This window comes from Erinaceus europaeus, chromosome 16, assembly GCF_950295315.1.
Source record: "Erinaceus europaeus chromosome 16, mEriEur2.1, whole genome shotgun sequence".
Taxonomy (NCBI): domain Eukaryota; kingdom Metazoa; phylum Chordata; class Mammalia; order Eulipotyphla; family Erinaceidae; genus Erinaceus; species Erinaceus europaeus.
Genome location: NC_080177.1, coordinates 39127872 through 39154669, shown reverse-complemented (window position 1 = coordinate 39154669; position 26798 = coordinate 39127872). Strand labels below are relative to the sequence as shown.

At 34.5% G+C, this 26798-nt stretch overlaps 1 protein-coding gene across 5 annotated transcripts in view; it reads left to right on the top strand.

Moving 5' to 3' along the window:
- The window catches only part of KTN1 (kinectin 1), a 130079-nt gene that overhangs the window by 86088 nt on the left and 17193 nt on the right, over positions 1–26798 (top strand). For 2 of the 5 annotated variants that reach the window (XM_060174927.1, XM_007538459.3), the window contains exons 22-38: positions 663–700; positions 1629–1719; positions 1862–1930; positions 3487–3524; positions 4184–4274; positions 4377–4442; positions 4910–4947; positions 8929–9019; positions 11131–11187; positions 13548–13582; positions 15864–15954; positions 18003–18089; positions 21317–21406; positions 23707–23787; positions 24603–24692; positions 24818–24910; positions 26706–26777. In XM_060174927.1, coding sequence (XP_060030910.1) covers positions 663–700; positions 1629–1719; positions 1862–1930; positions 3487–3524; positions 4184–4274; positions 4377–4442; positions 4910–4947; positions 8929–9019; positions 11131–11187; positions 13548–13582; positions 15864–15954; positions 18003–18089; positions 21317–21406; positions 23707–23787; positions 24603–24692; positions 24818–24910; positions 26706–26777 — 1218 coding nt within the window. The remainder of the gene's footprint in view (positions 1–662; positions 701–1628; positions 1720–1861; positions 1931–3486; positions 3525–4183; positions 4275–4376; positions 4443–4909; positions 4948–8928; positions 9020–11130; positions 11188–13547; positions 13583–15863; positions 15955–18002; positions 18090–21316; positions 21407–23706; positions 23788–24602; positions 24693–24817; positions 24911–26705; positions 26778–26798) is intronic. The other 3 variants (XM_060174929.1, XM_060174928.1, XM_060174926.1) reach the window with 2 other exon arrangements.

Below are 26798 nucleotides of genomic sequence, written 5' to 3'. Positions count from 1 at the left end.
TTGATAAGAAAAGATTTAAATGGGGAGTCGGACGGTAGTGCAGCAGGTTAAGCACACGTGGCGCAAAGTGTTAATGGATTGTGTAAGGATCCCCCTGACCCCCACCTGCAGGGTTGTTGCTTCAAAGGCAGTGAAGCAGGTCTGCAGGTGTCTTATCTTTCTCTCCCCCTCTCTGTGTTGCCTTCCTCCATTTCTCTCTGTCTTATCCAATGACAACATCAATAACAACAATAATAACTACAACAATAAAACAAGGGCAACAAAAGGGAATAAATAAATAAAATAAATATTAAAGAAAAGATTTAAATATTACAAATATAAAGACTAAATAATGGTAAAAGACAACCTGCAATTAAGACACATTTCCTAGTTACATTTTATCATCTATAAACAGTTACTGACAAAATAATTTTGAATTATCTGTAGATTTACTCAAAAATTTTAACACAATTGATTTTCCCATTTGGCCTACAGTTACAATTGATACTTTATGTTGCTCATTTTTAAAGGCTCAGCATTTTTCAAACTCAGGAAGGAATTACTGGGTGTACTTTTCATTTGGATTTTGTTAGGGTGGAAAAGTTAAGAATAGTATGCCTTTTTATTCTGACGTATTTTAATATTTTGAGCAAATTATTAAATAGGATGCCTCTTATTTCCAGGTTTCTTTTGCAACTCTAGTTGAAGAACTAAAGAAAGTGTAAGTACTGACATTATTAAACTGGTCTTTCTATTTTAGTAAATTTTGTTTCATTTTTCAGTTGGAACAATTGATACATGTTTTAACCTTTGTTTTAGAATTTTTCATTAATAGAATAAATGCTTAGCTCTGCTGTGCTAAGTGCAATGTAGTAAATTATTTTCATAGTTGAGGCCCTTTACTTTATGACATTGAATATTAATTTTCTGTTTCTGTAGCAAGAATTACTAAATAAATGGTTACATTGCTTAGGAGATTAATTCCCTACCTTGTATCCTCTTGAGGTCTCTGAGGAGTTAAAAGTCCATAATTGTGCATAAATTCTGCCATAGCTTTCAGAGTTCTTGAAGTGAATATTGTGTGAGGGAAAAACACCAAAAACTAGATTTCCTTGGTGTTCTACAGGGTACAAATCTTGTATTTCATGTGTATTTTTGAAGCATCAACTTCTTGTACCAATAGGCATCAGCCACCTGGTAGTTACACATTAATTCTCGCTTTGCAAAAACTTCAAGTGTTTGTCTCCTTTTTCTCCCTGTAATGCTTGTTGCTATTTTACTGTAAGTGGTTTGTAAAGCAATGTTAAAATGAATGAAAATAAAAGAGAAAATAAATAACAATCTAAATTAGAAAAGAAAGAGTTTGGGAGTAGTGACATAGGTCACTTAGGGAAGTACTTAAGCCACCCTGGCACACGACGTGAGAATATTCTGCTACTGGAGGAAGCTTCAGTGCTGTGGTCTTTGTCTGTCTGTCTGTCTGTCTTTTCTATCTGAGGAAGTTGGACTGGAGCAATAAATCCTTAGTAAGGACCAGAAAGGCGGGAAAGAGTTGATTTGGAGAGTCTATTCATGATCTGATGTTATTTTTATATCTTGGTGGAACTTGATCATTTTTACTAGGTTAATACTCTATTAATTTATCTAAGGATCCATGAAAAAGATGGAAAGATCAAGTCTGTGGAAGAGCTTCTGGAAGCTGAACTTCTCAAAGTTGCTAATAAGGAAAAAACTATTCAGGTATTGGGAGACAGAAAACTGTTGTTTTTGTTTCTCAACTTTAGTGAATACCATTTAATTTCATGTGTTTGTCTTTACATTGCATTTTATGTCAATTTCTGTGTTTCCATTGTCCAATCTTGTCTGTTTTGTTATTGTTAAGGATTTGAAACAGGAAATAGAGGCTCTTAAAGAAGAAATAGGAAATATCCACCTTGAAAAGGCTCAACAGGTAAAAATTCCAGAGCCATAGCATGACAGATTTGTTAGTACTTGCGGTTCTATGAAATACTTGGGTTTTGTCTTGCTACTCAGAAAAGAATTAGTAGTCTACTATAAGTATATTGGAGTGTGTGTGTGTGTATTTTCCTTTTGCCTGATTTAGATCTTGATATTTTTAATCCACACCTATTTTTACTATTGAAGAGTCTTTTCTAGAATTTTTTTTTTTTTAAGAGATAGAGAAGTAGAGAGAATGAAAATGACCAAAGTAGTAAAACTTCTTTCAATGTGGTGGGGCTGCCTTGAACCCCAGTTGCACACATAGAATAGTACACTACCCAAGTGAGCTATTTCACCGGCCCTCAAGACACAGGTAAACACCCAAATTCACCTCTCGCTATCACTCAGTATCTCCGTCCTACTTCTTGCCATCGGGGTTTTTGCTAGGACTTGATCCTGAGACTTGGTGCCACCACTACAAATCCAGCGCTCCCTGCAGCCATTTTTTCCTTTATTTTTATATTAAATAAGGCAGAGAGAACTTGTCTGGGGAGATAGAGAGGAAAGATAAACTGTTGGAGACCTGCTTCACTGCTCATGAAATGGAACCCATGCAGATGGGGAGCAGGAGTTCAAATCTTGGTCCTTGAGCTCAGCAACAAGTGCACTTAATTTAGTGCACATTTATTGCCCAGCCCAAGTTTTTCTATATTAATCTTTTTTAGTTTGCCTACTTAAAAATGATATATATATATATGTAATCAAATATCGTTTTAAACTTTTAAAATTTATTTTGGTATATATGTGTCTGTGCAGTTTTTAATTGCATGAGTTTAAATGTTTTGTTATTGGAAATATACTACTCAACCTTTGTCTTTACAATGAAATTCAAGTTTTCAGGTAGTTACGTTTTCTGGAAAAAATGTGCTTAGTGAATTTAATGTGAAAATACCTCATTGAAAAGTTAATTGGATTGTATTGAAGGGACTATTCACCCGGCAGATTTATTAACAATATATGAGTATATATTAAATTTTTCCTACTTGTCAAAGCACTGTACTTGTAAAAGAAGATAATAAGCTGCATGAAATATATATGAATGAAAATGTCATATTCCTATAATACAGATTTAGTAGAAACCTTTTTGAGAAGTGCCACCTAAATCAAAATCTATAGAGACAATAAAAAGATATAGGGGATCATGGGTACTAAACTGTATTACAAAAGAGTTTAAAGAAAAAAAATAGAATATGGTTGAGTAACTTTGAAGACTAGGGATGGCGAATAGTTCTCACATAGCAGGAGGTATGTGGTCAGTTAATATTACAATTTTGGTTTACCACCCATTAGTTACCCCCCCCCCCAACATGATATTTACTTTTGTTATTCTTAATGATACTTAAGCCAGAGGAAGGAAGGTGAAGTAAAGACATACCACATTTGGGCAAAAATAGTTTAACTAGGATTTATGTAGTCTGTAGATTATACTAATTTTAAAGTTTATCATAGAGCTTCATAAGTTAAATTGAAAAGATTATGAATTGCTTCTTTTCCTTTGTATTTTAGTTATCTATCTCTTCTCAAGTCCAGGAGCTTCAGAATTTGTAAGTAATATTTCTCTCCTTCCTCTACATCTTACTCCCAAATTGATGAAAATTTTAATGAAAATCATAGCTATTTTAAAATTTTATTTTAAGTAATAGTTTATAGAGAAAGCCAAATTATAGTTCAAAAGACCTCAAGGAGGTCTTCAGTTTTTTTATTAGAGTTTAATTTTCCAAGATTAAAAAACAAATGTGGTTTGTGGTCATTCATTTTTCATATTTGACACTTGTAATATGATCTAATGCTGAGAATTTACTGCCTTTAGTCATTTTTTTAATTGACACTAAATCTGACTATATTTTTCATACTCAAAGTGGTGGTTGGAAATAGTTGTCTAAAATTAAACTCTCTCTATTTGCTGGTATTAACTTAAATTAGGTGATAGGGTGTGATAGTTGTAATATCCTAATTTACTTAGTGATCTCTGTCTTCAGTGGTATTTTGAGCTGCTTTCTTTAAACACCCCAAATTTCTTAATTCGATTTCTCCAAAATATGTGCTGTTTTTGTACGTAAAAGAATGGTTTATTTTTAGCTTGTTTTAATTAAGTTGGGCTGTGAGTACAAGGTAAAATTATACACATTCTCATTTTCTAATATTCTTGCTTTTTATGGCCAGATAACATTTTCATTACTATTTCTTGCTAATTCACTGTTAGATTAAAACGAAAGGAGGACCAGATGAATACTATGAAGGCTGTTTTAGAAGAGAAGGAGAGAGACATAGCCAGTAAAGGGAAATGGGTACAGGTGAGAAGTTAAAACCAAGAAATAAACCTTATTTAAATTTTTTACTTTTATTTTTTATTAAATACTTGAGTATAAGTTCAATTTAGAGCTGCTCTCTTTCAGGATCTTCAAGAAGAAATTGAATCTTTGAAATCTGTTCAGGAGATAGCACATCCTAACTTCAAGGAGGTATAACCATATTACTAGTATACAATATAAAGAATGGTAATTCTTTACCTTACTTTATTAGAAAGTAATTAGTGTGTTACTATATCAAAGATTTTTTTGCTGATAATGAAATAAGATAACTTTTATCCATCTCATATCTATTACTGTCTAATTTTTCAACTTAAGCTCTCCCTTCATCACATGGGCTAATACTCATCTCTTAGTATCTGTTTTACTTGATGTTTTGTTTTTGCTTAATTGATGTTTAATTTGGTATAGTGATACTCATTTGCAATCCATTAAGAATTGGAAATTATTAAGTTAAATAAAGACAAATTCATTGTTTTTTCATATGTGGCCTAATCTATATTATTTATCTAAACCATTATATAATTATATTTTTACTTTGTTGGTGAATGAGATTTTATATCTGTGTTGTGGTACTTGATCTTTTAACTGTAAAATTAAACATGAAATCTTTTTCTTAGGCTAATTCCACATCACGATGTGAAGAGCTTGAGACTATGTAAGTATGTTTTAGCCAACATTTTAAAGAGGAACTTCTCATTTTTCAGACTATTCTTGGCTGCTATGAGTTTCTTATAGATCATTGAATTTCTTGTTAAGTAGGAATTATTATCCATAAGCAACTAAATTAAGTCCCTGGGGTAATAAAACAGAAATTGATTAAGGATTTTCAAATACCCAGAGACTTTATCCTTTTTAAATCTGTTAAACCAATTTCTTAAAATGTTCTTTCTGCAAGTATAGGTTACTTTTAGTATTACCAAGCAAATTATGCTGTTGTTGTAAAGAGAATTTAGTTAATTCCATTATATAAAAAAATATGTCTGCATTAGTCAGGAGATAATCTTTTTTTTTTTTTTAAATTACCTTTATTTATTGGATAGAGTCTGCCAGAAATTAAGAGGGAAGGAGGTGAGAGAGGGAGAAAGGGAGAGAGTGGGAGAGAGAGAGAGACCTGCAGCACTGCTTCACCACTCGCAAAGCTTTCCCCCTGCAGGTGGGGACCAGGGGCTCACCTTGAGCATTGTAATATGTGTGCTCAACCAGGTGCACCACCACCCAGCCCCTACCAGGAGATAATGCTAACCATAATCTTGGTGACCAGTTTTGAATCTCCATCTACCAAAGTGATTTGATTTTTGGGAAATATTATTATTTGTCATATCAGTTAAGCTGTAGTAAAAACTGAATCTGGTTAACCTTGTTGGCTGTTCATCCAACAAAATTTAATTTCTCTAAATTTTCTCTAAATAAAGGCTTTTCAGAGTTGTTAGAAAGCCATTTAGATGTCATCTTTTTGGCTTTCTTTTAGAATCATTTATAGGGGATTTTGCTTTGATTTGGTGCTATTAGTTTTTCTTAGTATTTATTTTACGTGATCTGTGGAAATAAGATGTTAAAGGTATTGTTTAATTCACTGTCTTTATAAAAATAAAGGAAATATACCTTTTCTCAGCAGTAAGGTTGCTCATTTGTATAATTAATTGTTTAACTTGTTGGTATTGTGGGTGTTTTTTCCTTGTTTTCTATAGGAAAACCTGGACACGTTTCTGCCATTTTTGTAGTACTATATTGGAATTTAAATTTCTATTCTTCGTTAAAGTTTCTGGTTTTGTATTTATTTCTATCTCATATTATCTGATTTTTGTAGTCACTTGGACTTTAGCACTCTGAACTAAATTTTGTTCTTTTAATTAGAGAGAGAGGGAAACTCTGCACCAAACCTTCTGAAGCTTCTAATTTGGTGCGAACTGCAGTTTAATTTGGGTTATGTGCATGACTAAGCAAGCACACTACTCAACTGACCTATCTTGCTGATCTTTATTATTTTCTTTAAAAATTTATTTAATATACATGTGAGGCATTATTTTACTTGAGACACAGAGAGGGATGACAGCATCATTGTGGTACCTGCAGTGCTGGAGATCATATCACTGGCATGCAAGTCTGAAGCTTTACCAGCTGAGCTATATACCATATGCTTACTTTTCTTACTTAAAACAGGCTTTTTTTTTTTTTTTTTTTTTTTACACACAGTGAGGTGGGGAAGGAGAGTTTTAGCTGTACAAAAACACAAAGCTGAGAAGGGATTGGGATATACACCTGACAAAATGGTGCCTCACATAGTTCAGTATCCTGACTTCAAACCTTATAATCATTTGGTACCACCATCATTAGCATGGAGGGAATCCCATGGATGGTGGAACAGTGATGTAGTGTTTCTTGTTCTCTTCACTGGTTTTCTCTCTCTCCTCTCTTTAAAAAATAAAGAATAGGGCTGGGCAGTGGCTCACTGGGTTATTAGGTGTGCATAGTACGAAGTGCAAGGACCCCGTTGGAGCCCCCGGCTCTTCACAAGTAGTGAAGCAGGTCTGCAGGTGTCTCTCTTTTTTTCTTCCTCTCTATCTTTTCCTTCTTTCTCAATTTCTCTGTCCTATCCAAAAAAAAAAGAAAAATTGGAAAAAAAAAAAAGTAAAATTGGCTGCCAGGAGCCAGTGGATTCATAGTGTCAGCATGGAGTCCCAGCGATAACCTTAGTGTCAATAATAGTAATAGTAATAATAATAATAATAATTCTCTGGCACCAAAAACAAAAAACAAACAAAAGAGGGAAAATACAGAATCTCACTGATGCATCAGTGCCAGTACATTTTTAGTAACTAAAGTTCATAGGATTCACTTTTTGTATTGTGCATTCTATAGGACTTGATGAATGTACAAAGATGTATATTTACTCATCATTATAGTGTCATAGAAAAATTTCACTCTTCTGCTCAATGTTCTTTTCTTCTTTCTTTTTACTCTTTCCTCCCAGATATTACTGATAACTTTACTGCTCTAATTTTTTTGTTTCTCAAATTTGACATATTTGGAGTAATCATGTATAGATAGCTTTTATATAGATTGGGTTTTCCCACTTATCAGTATGTATTTATGTTTGGTGGGTTTCCTTTTTTTTTGGGGGGTAGGCTTTCATTTAAAAATTCTTCTTTTATTGCATGCTTATTATTTTTTCCATGTTGACCTATAAATATATTGACATTTAAGACAAATTTTTTTGTGATTTATATCACTACAAGTTAATAGTGTATTTAAACACCATTCCCAACTCCAAAAGACTGTGTCCCATCCCACCCCCCCACCCCCCCAAGTGTTGCTGAGCATCCACCTTCCACCCAGAGATTTTTACTTTGGTGCTCTACTCCAAATTCAGTCAGATCCTGCTTTGAGTTTCCCTGAAAATTTTTTAAAAAATAAATCAAGATGAGGCAAAAATAATGTTAAACTTAGCAAATATTGTGAATGCCTATTATGTGTCCTTTTGCGAATAGTCACCAAAGTGACCAAAGTAGATTCCTGCCTGGAGGAAATAATTAAACAGGTCACTTCAATCATGTTAGTGCTGCTAGAGATCTGTAGCGCGGGCTGCTGACAAGGACAGTTGAAATTTGCTTGGGCTACGTATAGTAAGATTTATGTCTTTGTTGGGTAAGAGAATCAGAATAAACTAATACCACACCTCTTAAATCTTACGAGTTGGGTATAAATTGCAGGGCCAACTAATTATTCCCAAGACCCTTGTGAACAAAACTCACATTAAAAAAAATTTTTTTTTATTATCTTTATTTATTGGATAGAGATAGCCAGAGATTGGAAGGGGTGGGAGAGATAGAGAGGGAGAGAGAGAGAGAGAGACACCTGCAGACCAGCTTCACCACTTGTAAAACTTTCCCCCTGCAGGTGGGGACCAGGGGCTCGACCTGGGTCCCTGTGCACTGTAATGTGTGTGCTTAACCAGGTGTGCCACTGCCTGGCCCCCCAAAACTCACATTTTTTAAGTGGTAAATTTTTTTTTTCTAATAGCAAGCTAATGAAATAAAGATTGGCTTTAGCTTTCTTAGATTTTTCTTTCTAGATAAAGCCATACTGAAGACATGCTAAGTGTGGGACTTCAGGAGATGGCTCAAGAACATACACGTTACCATGCATGAATATTTGGGCTCGAGTTCTAGGCCAGCATGTGGGAGTGCCATTAGAGGGAAGCTTCATAAATAGTGGAATGGTGCTGCAGTCTCTCTCCTCTGCCTGTTGCTCCCTCTTAGTCTCTTACTCTTTATCCAAAAAGAAAGGGAGGGGGGAGAAAAAAATTTAAAAAGAAAAAAGGAAAGAAAGAGAAAATTACATACATAGATAACTTAGAGCAGTGAAGTTGTGTGCAGATACCACACACCCCCAGGATAACCATGGTGGAAAAGAAAAGAAATACTAGTAGTGAGGTAAATTGTGGTAATTTTAGGATGCACTTGACTTTGAATTGAATGCTTCTGCAAGTAACTGTCTTTTAAGAACTACTTATAATTTGGTGAAAAAGAGCATTTGTTTATGCTGTCACTTTTTAAAGGCATATCATATTAAAGGAGTCTGGTTGCTTTCTGTGTTCGTAAATAACTAAATACAAAATTTTTGTAAAAAATTCTAGGTTGAAAGAAAAGCAAAATGAAATGAAGAGAGTAGAAACTATGCTAAAAGAGAGGGAAAGTGATCTTTCTAGCAAAATAAAGCTGTTGCAGGTGAATATACTTATTTAAAATTATTGTTTTTGCATGCTTTAAAACAGTTTTAGCTACTGTGAATAAAAGTAGAATATGAATAAATTCCTGAGTTATGAGCTTACTTGCATGTTTTAAGAAAGTTCCCAAACATAAGATTGTATCTGTTTATATAATTGGTTTTTGACATTCTACATATAATCATACAATTTTGTATTTTGTTGCCCTCATGTGGATAATGTTTTTGAGATTTTGCCACATAAGTACATTTCTCTCTTTTAGTAACTTACTGGTATTCCATTGTATAGGTGTATCATTTAAATAACTATAGCTATTGAATTATTGAGAGTTGTGATACCTGTCATACTGTTACCTTTATATTGTTATACTTCTACTCTGAATATCCTTGTGCACATTAAATAGTTTTGTCTAGCATAACTGCATTTTTAATTCATAGATGTGAAATTTTGGGTTAAATGTTTATGCCAATTTTTTTAAAAAGAATTATACTTTTTTCTCTCCTGTTTTATTGGGGTACCTAATGGTTTACAGTACAGTTGTTTACACGTAGGCACAATTTCCCAGCTCCATGTGATATGTGTCTGCAGAATACTCATACCTCCAACCTAGGGCTCAAATGTCCCTCAAGGTCTTCCTTGTGATTCTCCCTACAGTCCCTTGCTTTGCTGCACTACCACCTCCAATCCAAGATTCACTCTGTGTTCTCCTTTTCTGGTCCTGTCAGACAAGTTAGGCTCTCTCTTTAAATCTGTGTTTGTAATCTTTCTCTCTGAGTCTTTTACTTATTTTATAAGATATATTTTGCATATTAGGGAAAAATAGCCTTTTGTCACAATGTAAGGTAGTTTAGTTTTTTTCACTTGACTTCATTCCTCTCACTGTCTTCAAATATATATAAACATATATATGTATTAAAAAATTTTTTTTAACTCACCAGGGTTATTGCTGGGGTTTTGTGCCTGTACAACGAATCTACCACTCCTATTTTTCAGATTTCCCTCTTTTTTCCCTCCTTTGCCTCCCTTCTTCCCTCTTTTATTATTCAGTAGAACATAGAGAAATTGAGAGGGGAAGGGGAAGCAGAGAGGGAGAGAGAATACCTGCAGACCTGCTTCACTACTAGTGAAGATTCCCCCTCACAGTGGTGGGGAGTAGGAGCTTGAGCTCAAGCCCTTGTGCATAGTGAAGTGTATACCTCAGCCAGGTGTACCACCATCCAGTCCCTGAAACAGAAATTATGTGCATAAATAAATACAAGTTGCTTTTTTGAGTTTTAAGTCTTGCAATGAAACATATCTCTATGATCATAAAATTTTTACATTTCTTTATATTACAGTTTGATATATATATATATATATATATTTTGATACTTTCATGTCACTAAGTCATGAGAGTAAAATTTCTGTCATAATTAAAGGAGACTGGGGTTGGAAGATAGCTCAACTGGTAGGGCATGAGGCTCATTGTCTTTGCAGCCTGGATTTAATTCTTGTCTCCGTACATGGGAGTGCCAGAGAATAGGGGTAGGTGGGGGGAAGCTTTGGTATTGTGCTATCTTTTCCTCTTTTTCTATCCATCTGGATGAAAAAGTAGGCCCTAGAATAGTGAAAAAATGCACACACAAGGCCTTGGCTTTACAGATAAGTAAATAAAGATTAGTCATATTGCACAATATATTATTGCTTTGTAGCAATAGCTTTGCTCCCCCGGGGCTCATTTAGCAGTACCTGGAGATGTTTTTGGTTGTGACTGCTGGTGAAGGATGTTCCTACATCTAGTGGATGAAGGTCATAGATGCTAAACATCCTATAGTAGTTAAACATAGGACTAGCCCTCTACAGTAAAGAAATGGCCAGCCCGAAATAATAACTGCCGTAGTGATCTGAAATGTCATCCTATACTATATTCTGACTGTCATTACATTTGTTTTTAGATCACATCCCCATCCTAGTAATTATTCTAATTTATAATGTGTCTTTAATATAAGATTTATTTACATCCTATAAAAAGTATTACTGTTTTAAAGATTTTTCTGGGTTGTATATGTTTCAAAAGTTTAGGTGGAAAATAAAATCTCTATAGGTGTTCATGTTTAATTTTTCTTTTAATAGGTGGTACAAGAAGAAAACAAATTATTTAAATCTCAAATTGAGCAGAACAACCAAGAGGTACTTGGCTTGCCTTTTATTTATATGATAAAAACATGATATGTGGCTATGTTTCTTTCCATTTTTGTCTTTTTTCTAAGAATGAAATGGTTGTTGTATAAGTGTTTGGTAAATTTTCTTAAAACAATGCATATCTAAGGTAAAATAATCTACAATTTTAATTTTTTTATGATTTACAATGTAGTTACATAAAATTCTGTACAGGTTAGTATATATAGTACATATATAATATATATACTATATAACATAATATATAATGTATATACACTACATATAATATATATACTATATATATGTGTATATATATATATATATATACACACACACACACACACACACACATTTGTATGAATACCCTACCTCCTTTTTCTCAAAAGAAGACATTGATAATTTGAGAAAAACTAACAAATGTAAACATTTTAAGTAATCATTTATTACTATTTTAATCATTTACTACTATGTAATGATATAATTCCCTTTAATAAAATAGAAGTGTGTTTTTCTTCAATATGCCACCAAAGTATTCTATAAATTCTCTTGTAGTTATATGTAGATAAACTAGGAGGTATTTAGAGAAACTAAAGAATTAAAAATTGTTGTTGACAAAAAGCTTGTAGTAGTTTGGGAGATAGCTGTCATCAAGGAATGCATACCATATATGAAGAACTATGTACGTGTACATGTCATTTAAAATTTGTTACATCCAAGTCAACTAACTTTTCTTAGATTTTCTGCATTTCATTTATGGTGTGTATAAGTTTTTTATTTTTGGAAGCACTGTGTAGTTAAATATAAATTGTACAATGTGAAAATTATGACACTTTGTACTTTGCACATGGTACTAAATGAAGTTGGTTTTTTAAAATTTTTTTTTATTTAATAATGATCAACAAGGTTGTGGGATAAGAGAGGTACAGTCCTCTCCCCTCCGTTGAAAGCCTCCCTATTTTTTTTTTTTAATTTGTTTTGCTTATTGGATAGAGACAGAGAAATTGAGATGGAAGGAGGGGGGATAGAGAGGGAGAGAGACACAAAGACACCTGTAGCCCTGTTTCACCACTCGTGAAGCTTTCCCCCTGCAGGTGGGGGAATGCTTCCCTATTCCCTATCCCTCTGGAAGTATAGACCAAAGATTTCTATGGGTTGCAGAAAGTGGGAGGTCTGGATTCTGTAATCGCTTCTTTGGATATGGGTATTGGCAGGTCAGTTTATACTCCCAGCCTGTTTCTATCTTTCCCTAGTGGGGCAGGGGCCTGGGGAGGTGGGGTTCCAGGACACATTGGTGAGATGATTTGTCCAGGGCAGTCAGGTTGGTGTCATAGTAGCATCTGCGACTTGGTGGCTCAAGAACATCAAGATAGAAAGCAGAACAAATTGTTTAATAATCAGGAACCTAAAGGTCAGAATATAGCGGATGAAATTTGGGGTCTTCATGTTGGAAGAGGCTAGAAGTCTTAGGTATATTCCTAGGGGCCCATGGCTTTACTAATTTTTGCCTGAGCTCCGATAGCTAACATGCAGGTGGGCTAAAGGTATCGTTTGGGAGGATTGTTTCAGAGTTGGGACTAGGACCAGAAAGCTGGATCAGGGCAGAAAGTAGTTCTCAATATGGGAAAAGTATATAAATACTTTTAATTCCATCAATATGACCTAGGGTCCACATCTATTCATATTTAGCACAGGACTGAATGAAGTGCTTAATGTAGTGGCAATGAAGATTTGAGTTTATACTCAGTACATTTTATAAGTTTGTATATCTTTATTAAGATTACTTGTTGGGTGGGGCCGAGTAGTTGCACAACTTGTTGTATGCACACATTATAGTATGCAAGGACTAGGGTTCAAGCCCTTAGTCTTCACTTGCAGGGAGGTAGGCTTCACAAGTGGCGAAATGGTGCTGTGTCTCTCTCTCCCATTTTCAACCTATCCCATCCTATCTCCTTCCTTTTCACTTTCTCTCTGTCACTATCCAAAATAAATAAATAAAAGAAAAAGATTCCTTGGTGGGAATATTGCACTTATGGTTATTTTACTTTTTGTGTTAGTGTACATATGAGAAAAGTTTCAGTTTTTTGAAATCTTCTAGAAAGTTTTATTTTGAGTGATCCGGGAGGTGGCTCAGTGGATAAAGCATTAGTCTCTCAGCTTGAGGTCCTTAGTTCAGTCCCTGGAAACACATGTACCCGAGTATGTTTGGTTCTTTTCCCTTCTCCTATCTTCCTCATAAATAAATAAATAAATAAATAAATAAATAAATAAATAAGATCTTTAAATAAATATATATATATATATATATACATACACACACACACACATAGGAGTTTTATTTTTGAAATAACATTTAACTCTGAATTTCACAGGCATCTTTTCCTTCTCATGAAGAACTATTAAATGTGTAAGTATTAATCTTGATCACAATTTGAGAGATTTTTTTAATATAGCCATCAAATTTTTGTGTTTCTTTTACATTTTATTGAGGAAGATTTTGGATTTTTTTGGTATTTATTTATTTTCCCTTTTGTTGCCCTTGTTTTTCATTGTTGTTGTAGTTATTATTGATGTCATTGTTCTGTAGGACAGAGAGAAATGGAGAGAGGAGGGGAAGACAGAGGGGGGAGAGAAAGATAGACACCTGCAGACCTGCTTCATCACCTGTGAAGCTACTCTCCTACAGGTGGGGAGCTAGGGGCTGAACCGGGATCTTCACACCGGTCCTTGCAATTTGCACCACATGCACTTAACCTGCTTCGCTACCGCTCGACTCCTGGATTTTTGTTTTTTAAGGCAATCAGAGCATTCAGTCAGATTAAATCATATTGTGACATTCTTACTAATTCATATTAAATTACCTTACTGATAACAGAATTCAATAATGCAAATGGTGATTTAACTTTTGCATTTAAAATGTTGCATAACTTTTGTGATAGTTGTGTTTTAAGGAGACTTTTTTTTTTTTTAATTGAAATGATGTGGCTTGTTCCTTTCTCTTAGGGTACATTTAAGGTTATTTCATGTAAAGTAGTGTGTTTCAATATGTTGACTGTCAACTACATTAAGTATATTAGGTGTTATAAGTAATATAAATGCCCTTCTATTGATTTATTTATAAAGTTGATGGTTTACAAGGCCAGAATTACTTACTGTTAAAGTGAGTCTAGAGTTCTTTTATATAAAGTGAAGCCGGATAGTGAATTTCCCTTCCTTCATTCCTTCCAACTTAAAGTTACTAAGATCATACAAATATTGACAATGGGTCATACAAATATTGACAAATGGGTCAATACAAATATTAAGATCATACAAATATTGACAATGGGTCAGGTCTGTAGCCCCAGTTTTCTATCCCCTTTTATAGAGTCTTGTTCTTAGAGAATCATTTGTAATTTTTACTTTCTTTTTTTAATTTTATTTATTCCCTTTTGTTGCCCTTGTTGTTTTATTGTTGTAGTTATTATTGTTGTTGTCGTTGTTGGATAGGGCAGAGAGAAATGGAGAGAGGAGGGGAAGACAGAGAGGAGGAGAGAAAGATAGACACCTGCAGACCTGCTTCACTGCCTGTGAAGCGACTCCCCTGCAGGTGGGGAGCCGGGGTTCGATCCAGGATCTTTATGCTGGTCCTTGTGCTTTGCGCCACCTGCGCTTAACCCGCTGCGCTACCCTGTGCCACCACATGAGTACATTCAGGGGGAAGCTTCAAAAGTGGTGGAGTGGTGCTTCAGTATCTCTTCCTCCTCTGTCTCTCTGTCTCTGTATCTCATCCTCTGCCAAAAAGAAAAATTATCCAGTTGTGCAGGCACTGAACCCCAGTGAGCACCCTGGTGGCAGTAAATAAAATGCCATGAATGGTTTTCATTAGTTTAAAGAAAACTAGTTCATTCATCTGAAAATAGCTACTTCATTGACCCAGGTATACATAGAAATACTTGTACTATGCGAGTTCATATATTTATGAGTCTCTTTGGGGATGATTTTTCTTTGCACAAATGCCAACAGCTTTTAGTATCAAATTTTACTTTAAAAATTATTTCTCGAGGGAGTCAGGTGGTAACGCAGTGGGTTGGGTGCACGTGGTGCGAAGCGCGAGGACTGGCGTAAGGATCCCGGTTGGAGCCCCCCGGCTCCCCACCTGCAGGGGGAATCGCTTCACAGGTGGTGAAGCAGGTCTGCAGGTGTCTCTCTTTCTCTCCGCCTCTCTGTCTTCATCTCTCTCCATTTCTCTCTGTCCTATCCAACAATAATAGCGACAATAATAATATGATGATACCTACAACAACGATAAATCCCCCTCCCCCCCAAAAAAAACCCCAGCAACAAAAGGGGAAAAAAAATAGCCTCCAGGCTTCATGGTACTGGCACTGAGCCCCAGCAACCTGGAGGGGGAAAAAATTATTTCTTGGGAGCTGGGCAGTAGCTGGATAATGACATCAACAACAACAACAATAATAATAACTACAACAATAAAACAACAAGGGCAACAAAAGGGAATAAATAATAAATACTTAAAAATATTTCTCAAAAGAAAAAAATATGGCCAGTTTTCCTAGCTAAGCTTAGAAAGTTGCCTATTTATGTATTTTTCAAAGCATCATATACTTGCTGTTTTTATTTTGTAGTAATAAATGTTATGTTCTGTGTTTACCTAAAACATTGCTATATATATTCATGTTTTGATTTAGAATTACAGAAAGAGAGAACAAAATAGCCCGTCTCCAGAATGAGTTAGATTCTTTGAAGGATGCTGTTGAACACCAGAGGAAGAAAAATAATGTAAGCAAATCTTTGTCAAAATGAAATTTTATAAAAATTGCTTTTCTAGAATATAATTTCCTAATCTTTATATGAAAGTACTTTTGTGGTAATGTGTGGGGGCAATCATTTTATTGGAGTACAGATCTTTTTAAATAAATAAATGAAAAAATCAGTTTGTATATTTCTGAATATCATTTCAAACACTGAAGTTATAATTATTACAGCTTCAGATTTTTATTTTTAATGCAATAAATATAACCTATTTTCTATAAAACTTATCTTGAAAGGTTTTTTTTTTCAACTCAGGATTTCAAATGCAAAGATTTTTTTATTGTTGTTTTAGTAGCCTTTTTGTAAACTAAAAGTAATGCCAGTACTCAGGTCCTATATTTTTAATGGTTAAATGTTTTTCAGAGTTTTCTGGAGCTTCTCTTTTTTAACTGAGAGTTTCAAAATAATAATTAAGCATGCTAGAGGCCTCAGAACCTGCCTACATGTATTTATAATCTTAGTCCCTTACGAAATGTAGGTCCTAAAACTTTTAAGAAACAGGCAAATAGTGAATTCAGTTGAATTAAAAAAATTTTTTTCTCACCAGAAGTTGACACTAGTAAGTAGAATCTAATGATTCTTGCCAGAGGAGAAATTTTAATTGTTTATTTCAGTTTAAAAATATTTATTAGGAGAATGAAACTACAAAAGGCTGGGAGAGCTGAAGTGTGCTGGTATAAAGTAGTATCTGGAATTGAATTTGCTATCTCTGGGGCCTCACACATGTAAGTTGGTATTCTAATGGGATACCCTGGCCTCGGAAGAAATTTTTTAAACAAAAATCACAACTGCTAAGACGAGCAATGTTAAAAATGTCACTGAAATCTAAGGGAGCCATTGGTAGTAAATTGACAAGTGTTTTCTGGTGTAATTAAAAGTATTTGTGAAGTTTGTGTTAATTGAACAAGTTGACATGTTCTTACCCCCGAGTTTGTCAAAATTAGGTATGTTGATTGCCCTTTGCATGTTTGTGTAACATTATCAGCATTGCATTCCCTTAAAACCTGAGGTGAATTTGCTAGTGTACTGTTATTGTCTTAACTTTATCATCAGGATTCTGAGATAAAGAGAGCACAATAATGGTAGCATAATGCTGCAGCAGCACTGAGAGCACTGAGCATGTGAAAAGAGCCAGAATGCTGGAGGCCTGCAGATTGTGGTTGTCATATCCATTCAAGTATTGCCACTTCATTTGCTGTGTAAACCTGACTAAATTTCTTAACTTACCTGAGCTGTGGTTTCCCTGTCTATAAAATAGTAATACTCTCAGTATTGTGAGGATTAGCAAGAGTTTCTGTGAAACACGAAGCATGTAGTGTTTGCCACAGAATTAGCAATAAATGGTGATTATTAGCTTTTATTTTTAATCTGGATGTTTAATTTTGAAGAAAGGCTGTTTGAAATCAGTTTCTCATGTCTTCTATTTCTCTTCTAAAATAATTTGTTGTTTACTATTTAGCTTGCCCTTTTCCTTGAACGGGTAGCTGATTATTGTTTCATGGCATACATATTTTAGCATGCCAAGAAACATACTGACTTGAAATATGTTAATCTAGTAAAGCATTTTTTTAGAGAAACCTAGGTTATGCTGTAATGGAGGGTTTCACAAGTGATCATTGAACTGTTGCAAAATTTTGTGTGTAGCTTTTTGCAGTACTTATATATTCCCACTGTCCTTAATTTTAACTCTAATATTTGGTGTACCTGAAATCATATTTGTAATCTTTGGTTTGTGTGTGTACTTTTGAATGTCTTCTTCTTTGTTATGTGTGCAGTAATTACTTTAAAATTGGCATATTTGGTCCATATACTAAGATGTGGGAATCAGGCATCTTTATTTTCTCATTCAAGCTTCTAAACATTGCTCTTTTTATTTTGCTAATATACATATTTTCCCATTGAAATAATTTTGCAGTAATAAGCATTTAACTGCAATGCAAAATACTGATGAAGTGAAAAGCAAAAAAACTTTCAATAATGGATAAACTGAAATCATTCTTTCTAAAAATGATTAGGACCTTCGGGAGAAAAACTGGGAAGCAATGGAAGCATTGGCATCAACTGAAAAAATGCTGCAGGACAAAGTGAACAAGACTTCCAAGGTTGTAATGCTAACTCCTAGAAAAAATTCACTGGACAGAGAAAATCTGCAGCTTGATTTCAAATCAGGCTAAAACATTTACTTTTACTGCAATTTAAATATAAAGAAACCTCTCCTTATCTGCATTTATCATCTTTTTCATCTACTCCATGAAACTTTAATTTTGGGCATGCTGGTTGGTTTTGTTTGCCTGATTAAGCTGTGGTGCAGCATCTCAGAAACCCATGTAAACTCTTTGTTAAACAGAGTGTGCTTGTGGCTTCTTAAAACAACTTTTGATAAAAACTCGGCCAAAACATCTTAAGTGAATTAACATATATGATGACAGTTACTTCTCCTAAGTTCTTTCGGGGACACACTAAGATGACTCAGAAAAGGTAGAAGATTATTAAAAACAAAGCCCACAATTTTTTAAGTTTAGGGATAGGGCCCCTTGTGTGTATGCAATTGGAGATGGCTCCATAGAAGAGGTGGACTGGAAATTAAACTTAAGGTTCAGAAGCTGCTGAGTGGTGATGTGTGATGTTTATTATAGAATATCAGTGAAAAGGTTGATTTTCTTACCCCAGAGTATGTAACATACTGCTGAAACATGCTTTCCTGTGTTTTCAAAATGGTAAAGAACTGATGTCAAGTTTTCCTTGTGTGTATGTTGAATTATAGTTGAGAAGATTATTTTAAAGAGGAGCGACGACTGTATCAGTTCAGCCAAACATTTTGAAAATTCTTTTCCAGAGTAAACGCAAAATCAGTACTAGGTTTTCCTAGGTGAGTTAGTAAGTTTATTAACTGTGCGATTCATTTCAGCATTCAGTATTTTGTGTGCCAAGAGGATCTTATGTGAATTTTAGAGGTATTTGAAGAGTTGTTTTTAAAGCAGATGGAGCTTTTATAATTTTTTTAAATCAAGTATATAGTTGTAGCTATATTGCTTCTGCTGGAATAGATTTGTACTTACATTCAATTTACTTCACTTTGGCTTCATAAAAATCTTAAGTTTCAGAGAGTTGGAAAATACTAAGAGTAAAAACTTCTAGGCTAAGTAGGACGTTGTTGTTCTGTTGCATTTGTAGTTGGTTCTGTTAGCAGTGAGGCTACTGATTTAATTTCTGGTGTATTTACAACTTTTTGACTTCAGTGACTAAGCTGCCTTTTAGTTTTTATTTATTTGTTGTTGATTGACCCACTATCACATGCTGTGCTGAAAAGTGACAACTATGTAAAATACATTTAATGTTTTATATGATATAAATAAATAACTTAGTTGAAATGTGACAGATGATATTTTTTTAGATGATATTTTTCTAGGATTGTTTTTAGAATAGTAAATATTCTTGCATAGTTACTCTCACACATTCATGTGAAAGATAATTTCATGTATATTACATTTGGGTAAAGATAGTAAGGAAATGATAATGAAGTTTCTAATATTAAATTATTTCCAGCCATTAAAATGAAATAGAAATTGCTGTATATAGCTAAACTCTATCAGGTGAAAACTTAAATTTTTTGGTCCGTTTGTATATTTCTTTCTCTGTCTCTCTCTCTTTTTTTTTGTCTCTTGGTTATGAGTTGTTTCCTTTGGATTGGGAAATTCAGCAGGCTGTGAAAGTATCCCACATCCGCTTTCCTAACCGACTTTCTTTTCATTATATTACTACTGCCACCAGAGTCATTGCTAGGGGCATGGTACCTGCACAGTGAATCTACCATATCTTATGCCCCCCTTTCTGTTTCTTTTCCCTTTTTCTTTCTCTCTTTGATCAAGACAAAAAGAAATGGGGGGGGGGAGAAAGAGAGAGAAGGCTACCTGGTATACTACTCTATCACTTGTGAAGCTTCCCTTCTGCTGTTAAGGATTGGGTCTTGAATCTGCTTCTTAGAAGTGGTAATATGTGTGTTCTGCAGCCACTCAGCATCTTTAATTGACTTTTTAGTTTTTAGAGATGTGAAAAGTTATTTTGTAATGATCTCTGAACTAACAGATAACTATTTTCCTTAAATAAGCATAATTTATTTTATGCACTTAGTATATTCATGAAAAACAGTGGATTTTACTAAAAACACTCCATTTGAAGATCTAAATTTTAAGTACTACTAATCCATAACAAAATAATAACCTTCTGTATGTATGCAGTCATTAGGGCTGGAGAGATAGCATACTAAGTGGGGCATGTGCCTTGCTCTGCAAGGCCCAGATTTGAGTCATGGCATCACACAGGAGATGGCAGAGCAGTGGAGGAAGCTCTGGTGATGTGGTCTGTCTCTCCCTCTCTCTCCCTCCACGCCGCCCCCATGAAAAAGTAGTTGGGGAGCAGGGAGCAGTAAAATATATAGCATGTGTGTCTTGCTGGCTCCACTAACGCAAACAAAAATATGAATATAATTAAATCTCTTGATTTTTATTATGTAACTAGATTTTCATGCCATTAGATCTCCTTAAATTGACACACACACACACACACACACACACACACACACACACACACACACACACACACACACACACACACTATAATTGATTGTTTAAATGCTGGGGGAAAGATAAGTTTGAGATCTTGCTAGCTTGCTTGCCTCTGTCACCTTTTGAGCTTCATAAGTATTCTGAGATAATTTTCTCTGCTTGGTGTAGCTGTGCGTTTTTATAGGTATCATGTTTTTATCCTCTATAGAAATTGAATATTAAATTTTAATATTGCTTATTAGGCATTATCCTAATTTTGACAAACTTTTAAATTAATAATTAATGACATTGGACTTGGATGTGAAATAATCAAATTTAGACATACACTTGTAATATTTATCTTTATATTTGTAGCCAAGAGCCCATAAGTGTCAGGTTTATTCTTTTTTTTTTTTTTTTTTAAGTTTTATTAACAGAAGGAGAGAGAAAGAACAAGACCATCATTCTGGCACATATAGTGTGTTTTAGCTGAAAGAAGTGGATGTTGATTTAGGAAGGACAAATTATTTTCTCATGGCAAGGAAAACGCCTATATTTTCATCTTTTGCCTTCATTTGATTAAAAAGAAAAGTTATTTAGAATATTTTCAATATCTCCCATATTTTTTCCTTATGGAGACATTTTGACATTTTAAAATGGGAAAATTTTAGCATTTGTCAGTACTAAAATCAATTGTTTAAAATACTATGACTTTTTCTTCCCTTAGAGTTAAAAAGAACATAGCTTTCCCTACCGAATTCTGATTTGGTTTTATTCTGCTTTAGGAAAGACAACAATACATAGAAGCTGTTGAGTTGGAAGCTAAAGAAGTTCTGAAAAAATTATTTCCTAAGGTGTCCATTCCTTCTAATTTGGTAAGTTTACTTTATTAGTTTTTAGACATTTTTATCATTATTTGAGGAAGTTGTAAATAAGCAGCATTTGTATTGTGCAGTTGATTTGTATAGTTTACCTAGTAGTGCATCAGTTTTTTTAATCTTTCCCATTTTTAAATGAGAGAGATTAGTGTATTATGTTCTGTTTATTCTTGTCTTTCCTGATATGTAATGCCTGGGATCAAATCAGGGCCTCATACATTCAGGGCATCTGCTGTACTGTTGAGCTGCCTTACCTGCCATTTTAACCTAGGGTGCTTTTGAGTAATTAATACAGCGAGAGCAAAGTTTTTTATTTAGCTGTCACATTTGTGTATTGGATTTGGGAGAGAAATTAATATTGTTGGTTATTAAACCAGTTAATTGTATTAATATTAATGATTATTAAACCAATAATGTTCTTAGTGACTTCATTGAAAATCAAGATTAACTTTGAAGGGATTGCTTCTGGCTTTTAGGAACACTTTCTTTTTAAATAAGTGTAATGCTAAAATTAAGACTCTCCATTTCCAAACTCAATATTTTTATTATCTATTAACTTCTTCAGCAAGTCTTGAAGATCTTGTAGGTTGTGTGTAGTTTGAGTGGGAGAGAAAACTTTCCTGGGCTCAGATAATTAATACAGTGAATATTTGATGGTGGAAAGGCTGGTGAGAGTGAATGTAGCTTCCTAACATGGTGGTTTATGTCTTTATATTAATGGAAAATTATAAATACTCAGAAGTAGTGAGAATAGCATAATAAGCCAGATAATACCCACTACCCCATTTTAACATATAGCATGCATCAGTACACAAGTATGTTTTGCTTTTTATACTGTCCTTCTTAGATCATTTGGAAGGAAATCTGAACATTTTACCTAGAAATATTTCAGTATGTATTTCTAAAAGATAATGAAGAGTCCTTAAAAGATGATTATTGGGTGGGGGTAGATAACATAGTAGTTTTGCAAAGAGAGACTCATGCCTGAGGCTCGAAGTCCCAGGCTCAATCCCCTGTACCACCATAAGCCATATCAACAAGTGATTAGTTTAAGATACCTTGTAGATCTTTTGTTCTTGTCACTGGTGTCAAACCCCCATACAGATTCATTAATCAGAACTGACTATTAATAGGGAAAAACGAGAGACACCACAGCACCAAAACTACCCCTGGTGCTTGGTACCGTGTGTGTGTGTGTGTGTGTGTGTGTGTGTGTGTATTTCATTTTGATAGAACAGTGAGATATTGGGGGGGCGGTGGAGGAGTGAGAAAGAGAAAGACATCTGCAGCACTGCCTCACTGCTTATGAAGCTTTACCCCTACAGGTGGGGAATTGGAGTCTTGAACTGGGGCCTTTGCACATGGTAATGTGCACATTCAGCTGGGTGCCCCACCCTGTTGCTATATTTGTAATTTAATAATTTTATTCCTTTAAATAGGAGAGGCTTTTTTGGACTAATTTGTGAGGTGGCCTCAGCATTAGTCTTTTTTTTTTTTTTTTTTAATTCTCATTTAATAGAATATAGATAATCTTGACGGAGTCATAAGCAGTAACTTAGTGAATTAAAATTTCACTTGGGATTTCCTTGCATTAAACTAAGGCCATTGACTTAAAAGAGAACTATGAGAAAATTTGATTTGAAGTATTTGATAAATACCCGTCAGAGTTTAAAATTCAGATACGTATAACATTTATTCTAAAGTGTTTGCCTTTTATTTGTCAGTGTGTTGACACAGAATATATAGATATATGTATATTGAAGTTTTCATGATTTCAAAAGCTTTTTATAATACACTTTTAAAAAAATTTTCAGGTGTTTTTAAAAATCTCTGGAGCATTTTCAAGTTGCTCATTTATTGAGGTCATCAAATTTGAAAACCCTCGAATATTTTATCTATTAAACTTTTACCTTGTGAATTCAGGCTACTTGTTTTCAAGGATTATCTTACTTAAAATGTTTTGGAAAATCTTCAATTCTAAACTTTCTGTAAAAACTGTATTAGTCGTGGTGCCTAGTAAGTGGTAGAGGCTAGCTTGAACTCGGATTACTTACCTATACGTTCAAACTTAATTTGCAAGTAACCTTAGAACAAATATGATTTGATATAGATGGTTATGAGTATTCCTAGTGTTTATTTTCAAGACTGTTGCCATGTACAAAGCATGCAACAATTATATGCCTGTTTCATTCCAGAGAGTAGTATTTGTCTCATGTAAATTTCTTTTAGTCTAATTTGATTATTTAAAATTCAGATATTTTTAAAAATTGTTTTCTTTTTATTATTTTTCTTCACAGAGCTATAGTGAATGGTTACATGGATTTGAAAAGAAGGCTAGAGAATGTGTGGCTGGAATTTCCAGTTCAGATGAAGTTAAGGTTTGTTTGAGAAATAAAGTATCTTAAATATGGGGGGGAAAGTAAATGAGAATTTTCATATATTCTTGGGAAAGGAAAGAGATGTATTGTGAGAAGGTAAATCTTTTAGTATTATGAGTAGATAATAATTTTTTTGAGAAAATATAACAAGGTGATTTCATTTAGTGTAACTTGTGGTAGAAATGTTATTTTCTTCTTCACTTGATGTGTGCAAATAGCTAATGTTTGTAGTTTAACTAAAGTATTTCTGAAACAGTATTTAACCACCCCTTACTCTCTTTTTAGCCTGGGCTTAAAGTTGGTAGGTTAAAACGGATTGTTAAAGCATCTCCAAATTCAGTGGGAGTTTTCAGGACCCTGACATGTTTTTGCTCTTGATAAATAAAATACTCCATGTGTATGTACAGCATCAGTATTACGATTTCACTTTACAAATGGCAGCTATTTGATTTTACCATCTGGTTTGGAAGAGTGATTAAAACTGTGTAATGTGTTTCATCTACATTACGTATTTGTATGCTAGTGTAAATTGAAGTCATTTACCATTAAGATTGATAAAATGAAGTAGACTAGTAAAAATAGAAAACAATTCTTTTTTTTAATATTTCATTTAGTTTATTACTTTAATGAGAAAGTGTAGATACAGAGGGAAAGAGAGACAGAGACAGAGACCAGAACACTGCTCAGTTCAGCTTATGGTGGGGCTGGGGATTGAACCTGGGACCTCAGAGCCTCAGGCTTGAAAGCCTTTTGTATAACCATTATGCTGTCACCCCAGCCCATATAAAACAATTCTTTTGTTTTTTTCTTTGCAGGTTCTGGAGCACAAATTGAAAGAAGCTGATGAAATGCACACATTATTACAACTTGAATGTGAAAAATATAAATCTGTCCTTGCAGAAACAGTAAGAAATGATTTTTAAAATTTATACTTTGGTTTTATTTGTAAACCATTAACTCATTACTTAGTAGCTTCAAAAGTTTATTTTGGCGCTTGACTTTTTCAAAACAACTGTACTTTTTTCTGTAGGAGGGAATTTTACAGAAGCTGCAGAGAAGTGTGGAACAAGAAGAAAATAAATGGAAAGTAAAAGTTGATGAATCACAAAAGACCATTAAACAGGTATTATATTATTTTCAAATTTTATTTATTTATTCATTTATCTACACTTATTTTAGAGCCAGAGAGAAATCAACAAGGGAAGGGGAGATAGGGAGAGACAGACAGAGACAGACAGATATGTACAGCGTTGCTTCACCATTCATAAAACTTCTCCCCTGCAGGTGGTAACCAGGGGTCTTGAACCTGGGTCCTTGTACACTGTTATGTGTGTGCCCAACCAGCTGCACCACCACTTGGCATTTAAAAAAGAAAGGGTAGAATAGTGGTTCTAAAATTGTGAGACCTGGACTATCAGCTTCAACAGTACCTGAGGAAATGTTAGAAACTTACATAGGTGGGTCTACCCCTACTTGGTGCCAGGGGGGATGGGGGGGGAGTTTTATTGAAGAATTGTTACTTTGCAAGACTGTTTTCTTTGGGTTAGTTGCATTTATTCCTAGAATATGTGCTAGTGTACCTCTCCTACAATGGGTTCTTCCACTCTAGTACTCAGCATAGTCTCCTTCCCCCTTTGTGATCCCAGTTCTACAGCAGTCTGTAAAGAACCCATAAATGACTCTGATGCCCACTCAAGTTTGAGAATCACTGATTTAGAGCACAACTAAAGGGTAGTGACAAAACATTAAAGTGTTTTGAAGGATTTAGAACTCTGTTATAATGTAAAAAGATTTTGTTCAAAATGAATTTTAAAACATTGACTTGGGACTGAGGAGATGGCAACAGTGGCTCTGCAAAAGGACTTTCTTGCCTGAGGCTTCAAAGGTCACAGGCACCACCATAAGCCAGAGTTGAACAGTGCTCTGATGTAAACAGAAACACTCTGATGTCCTTTTGCTTATGGGACCTAAATATTATTATGTAATACTGATTTTTCTCATGATTTCTTTGGTATGTTAAAGTGTGCCATCTGTTGCTCACTTGTTTTTCTGGACCAACGTGTGTAGAATATAGGTTGTTGCTATCCTATGTTGATGCATTTAAATATCTAGTTAATCAGTTATTTTTTTAAAATTTTATTTATAAAATGGAAACATTGACAAGACTATAAGATAAGAGGGGTACAATTTCACACAGTTCCCACCACCAGAACTCCCTATCACATCTCCACCCTTGAAAGCTTTCCTATTCTTTAACCTGGGAATATGGACCCAGGATCATTGTGGGGTACAGAAGGTGGAAGGTCTGGCTTCTGTAACTGCTTCCCTGCTGAACATGGGCATTAACAGGTGTATCCATACTCCAGCCTGTCTCTCTATTCCCCTCATGGGGCAGGGCTCTGGGGAGGCAGGGCTCCAGGACACTGGTGGGGTCATCTGCCCAGCAAAGTCAGGTCATCTGCCCAGCAAAGTCAGGTTGGCTTCATGGTAGCATCTGGAACTTGGTGGCTGAAAAAGAGTTAAGATAGAAAACAGAACCTCAAGTCAAGAATATTGCAGATGAAGATTTGGGGTCTCTGCTTTGGAAAAAGCTAGTAGGTCTATTTTAGGTATATTCCAAGGGGCCCATGACTATTGCTAGTTTTTGCCTGAGCCTGATAGCTAACATGCAGGTGGACCCAAGATACTGTCTGGGGAGACCATGTCATAGTTGAAAAGTTAATCAGTTATTTAAAAATTAAGCACTTAACTAGAACTAATGTCTTGAAGGTGGAGTAGCTTTTAAGTACAGTTTAAATCAAGTTGAATATGACACTTATTTCTATGTTTTTTTTTTTTAATTCAGTATGACTAAGTAAAATGAATTTTAAAATCTTTATACCCATGGTGATTTATTTGGTCATATAATTGCATTTCAGATGCAGTTGTCATTCACATCTTCAGAGCAAGAGCTAGAGCGGTTAAGAAGAGAAAATAAAGATATTGAAAATGTATGCTGTGCCATTATTTTA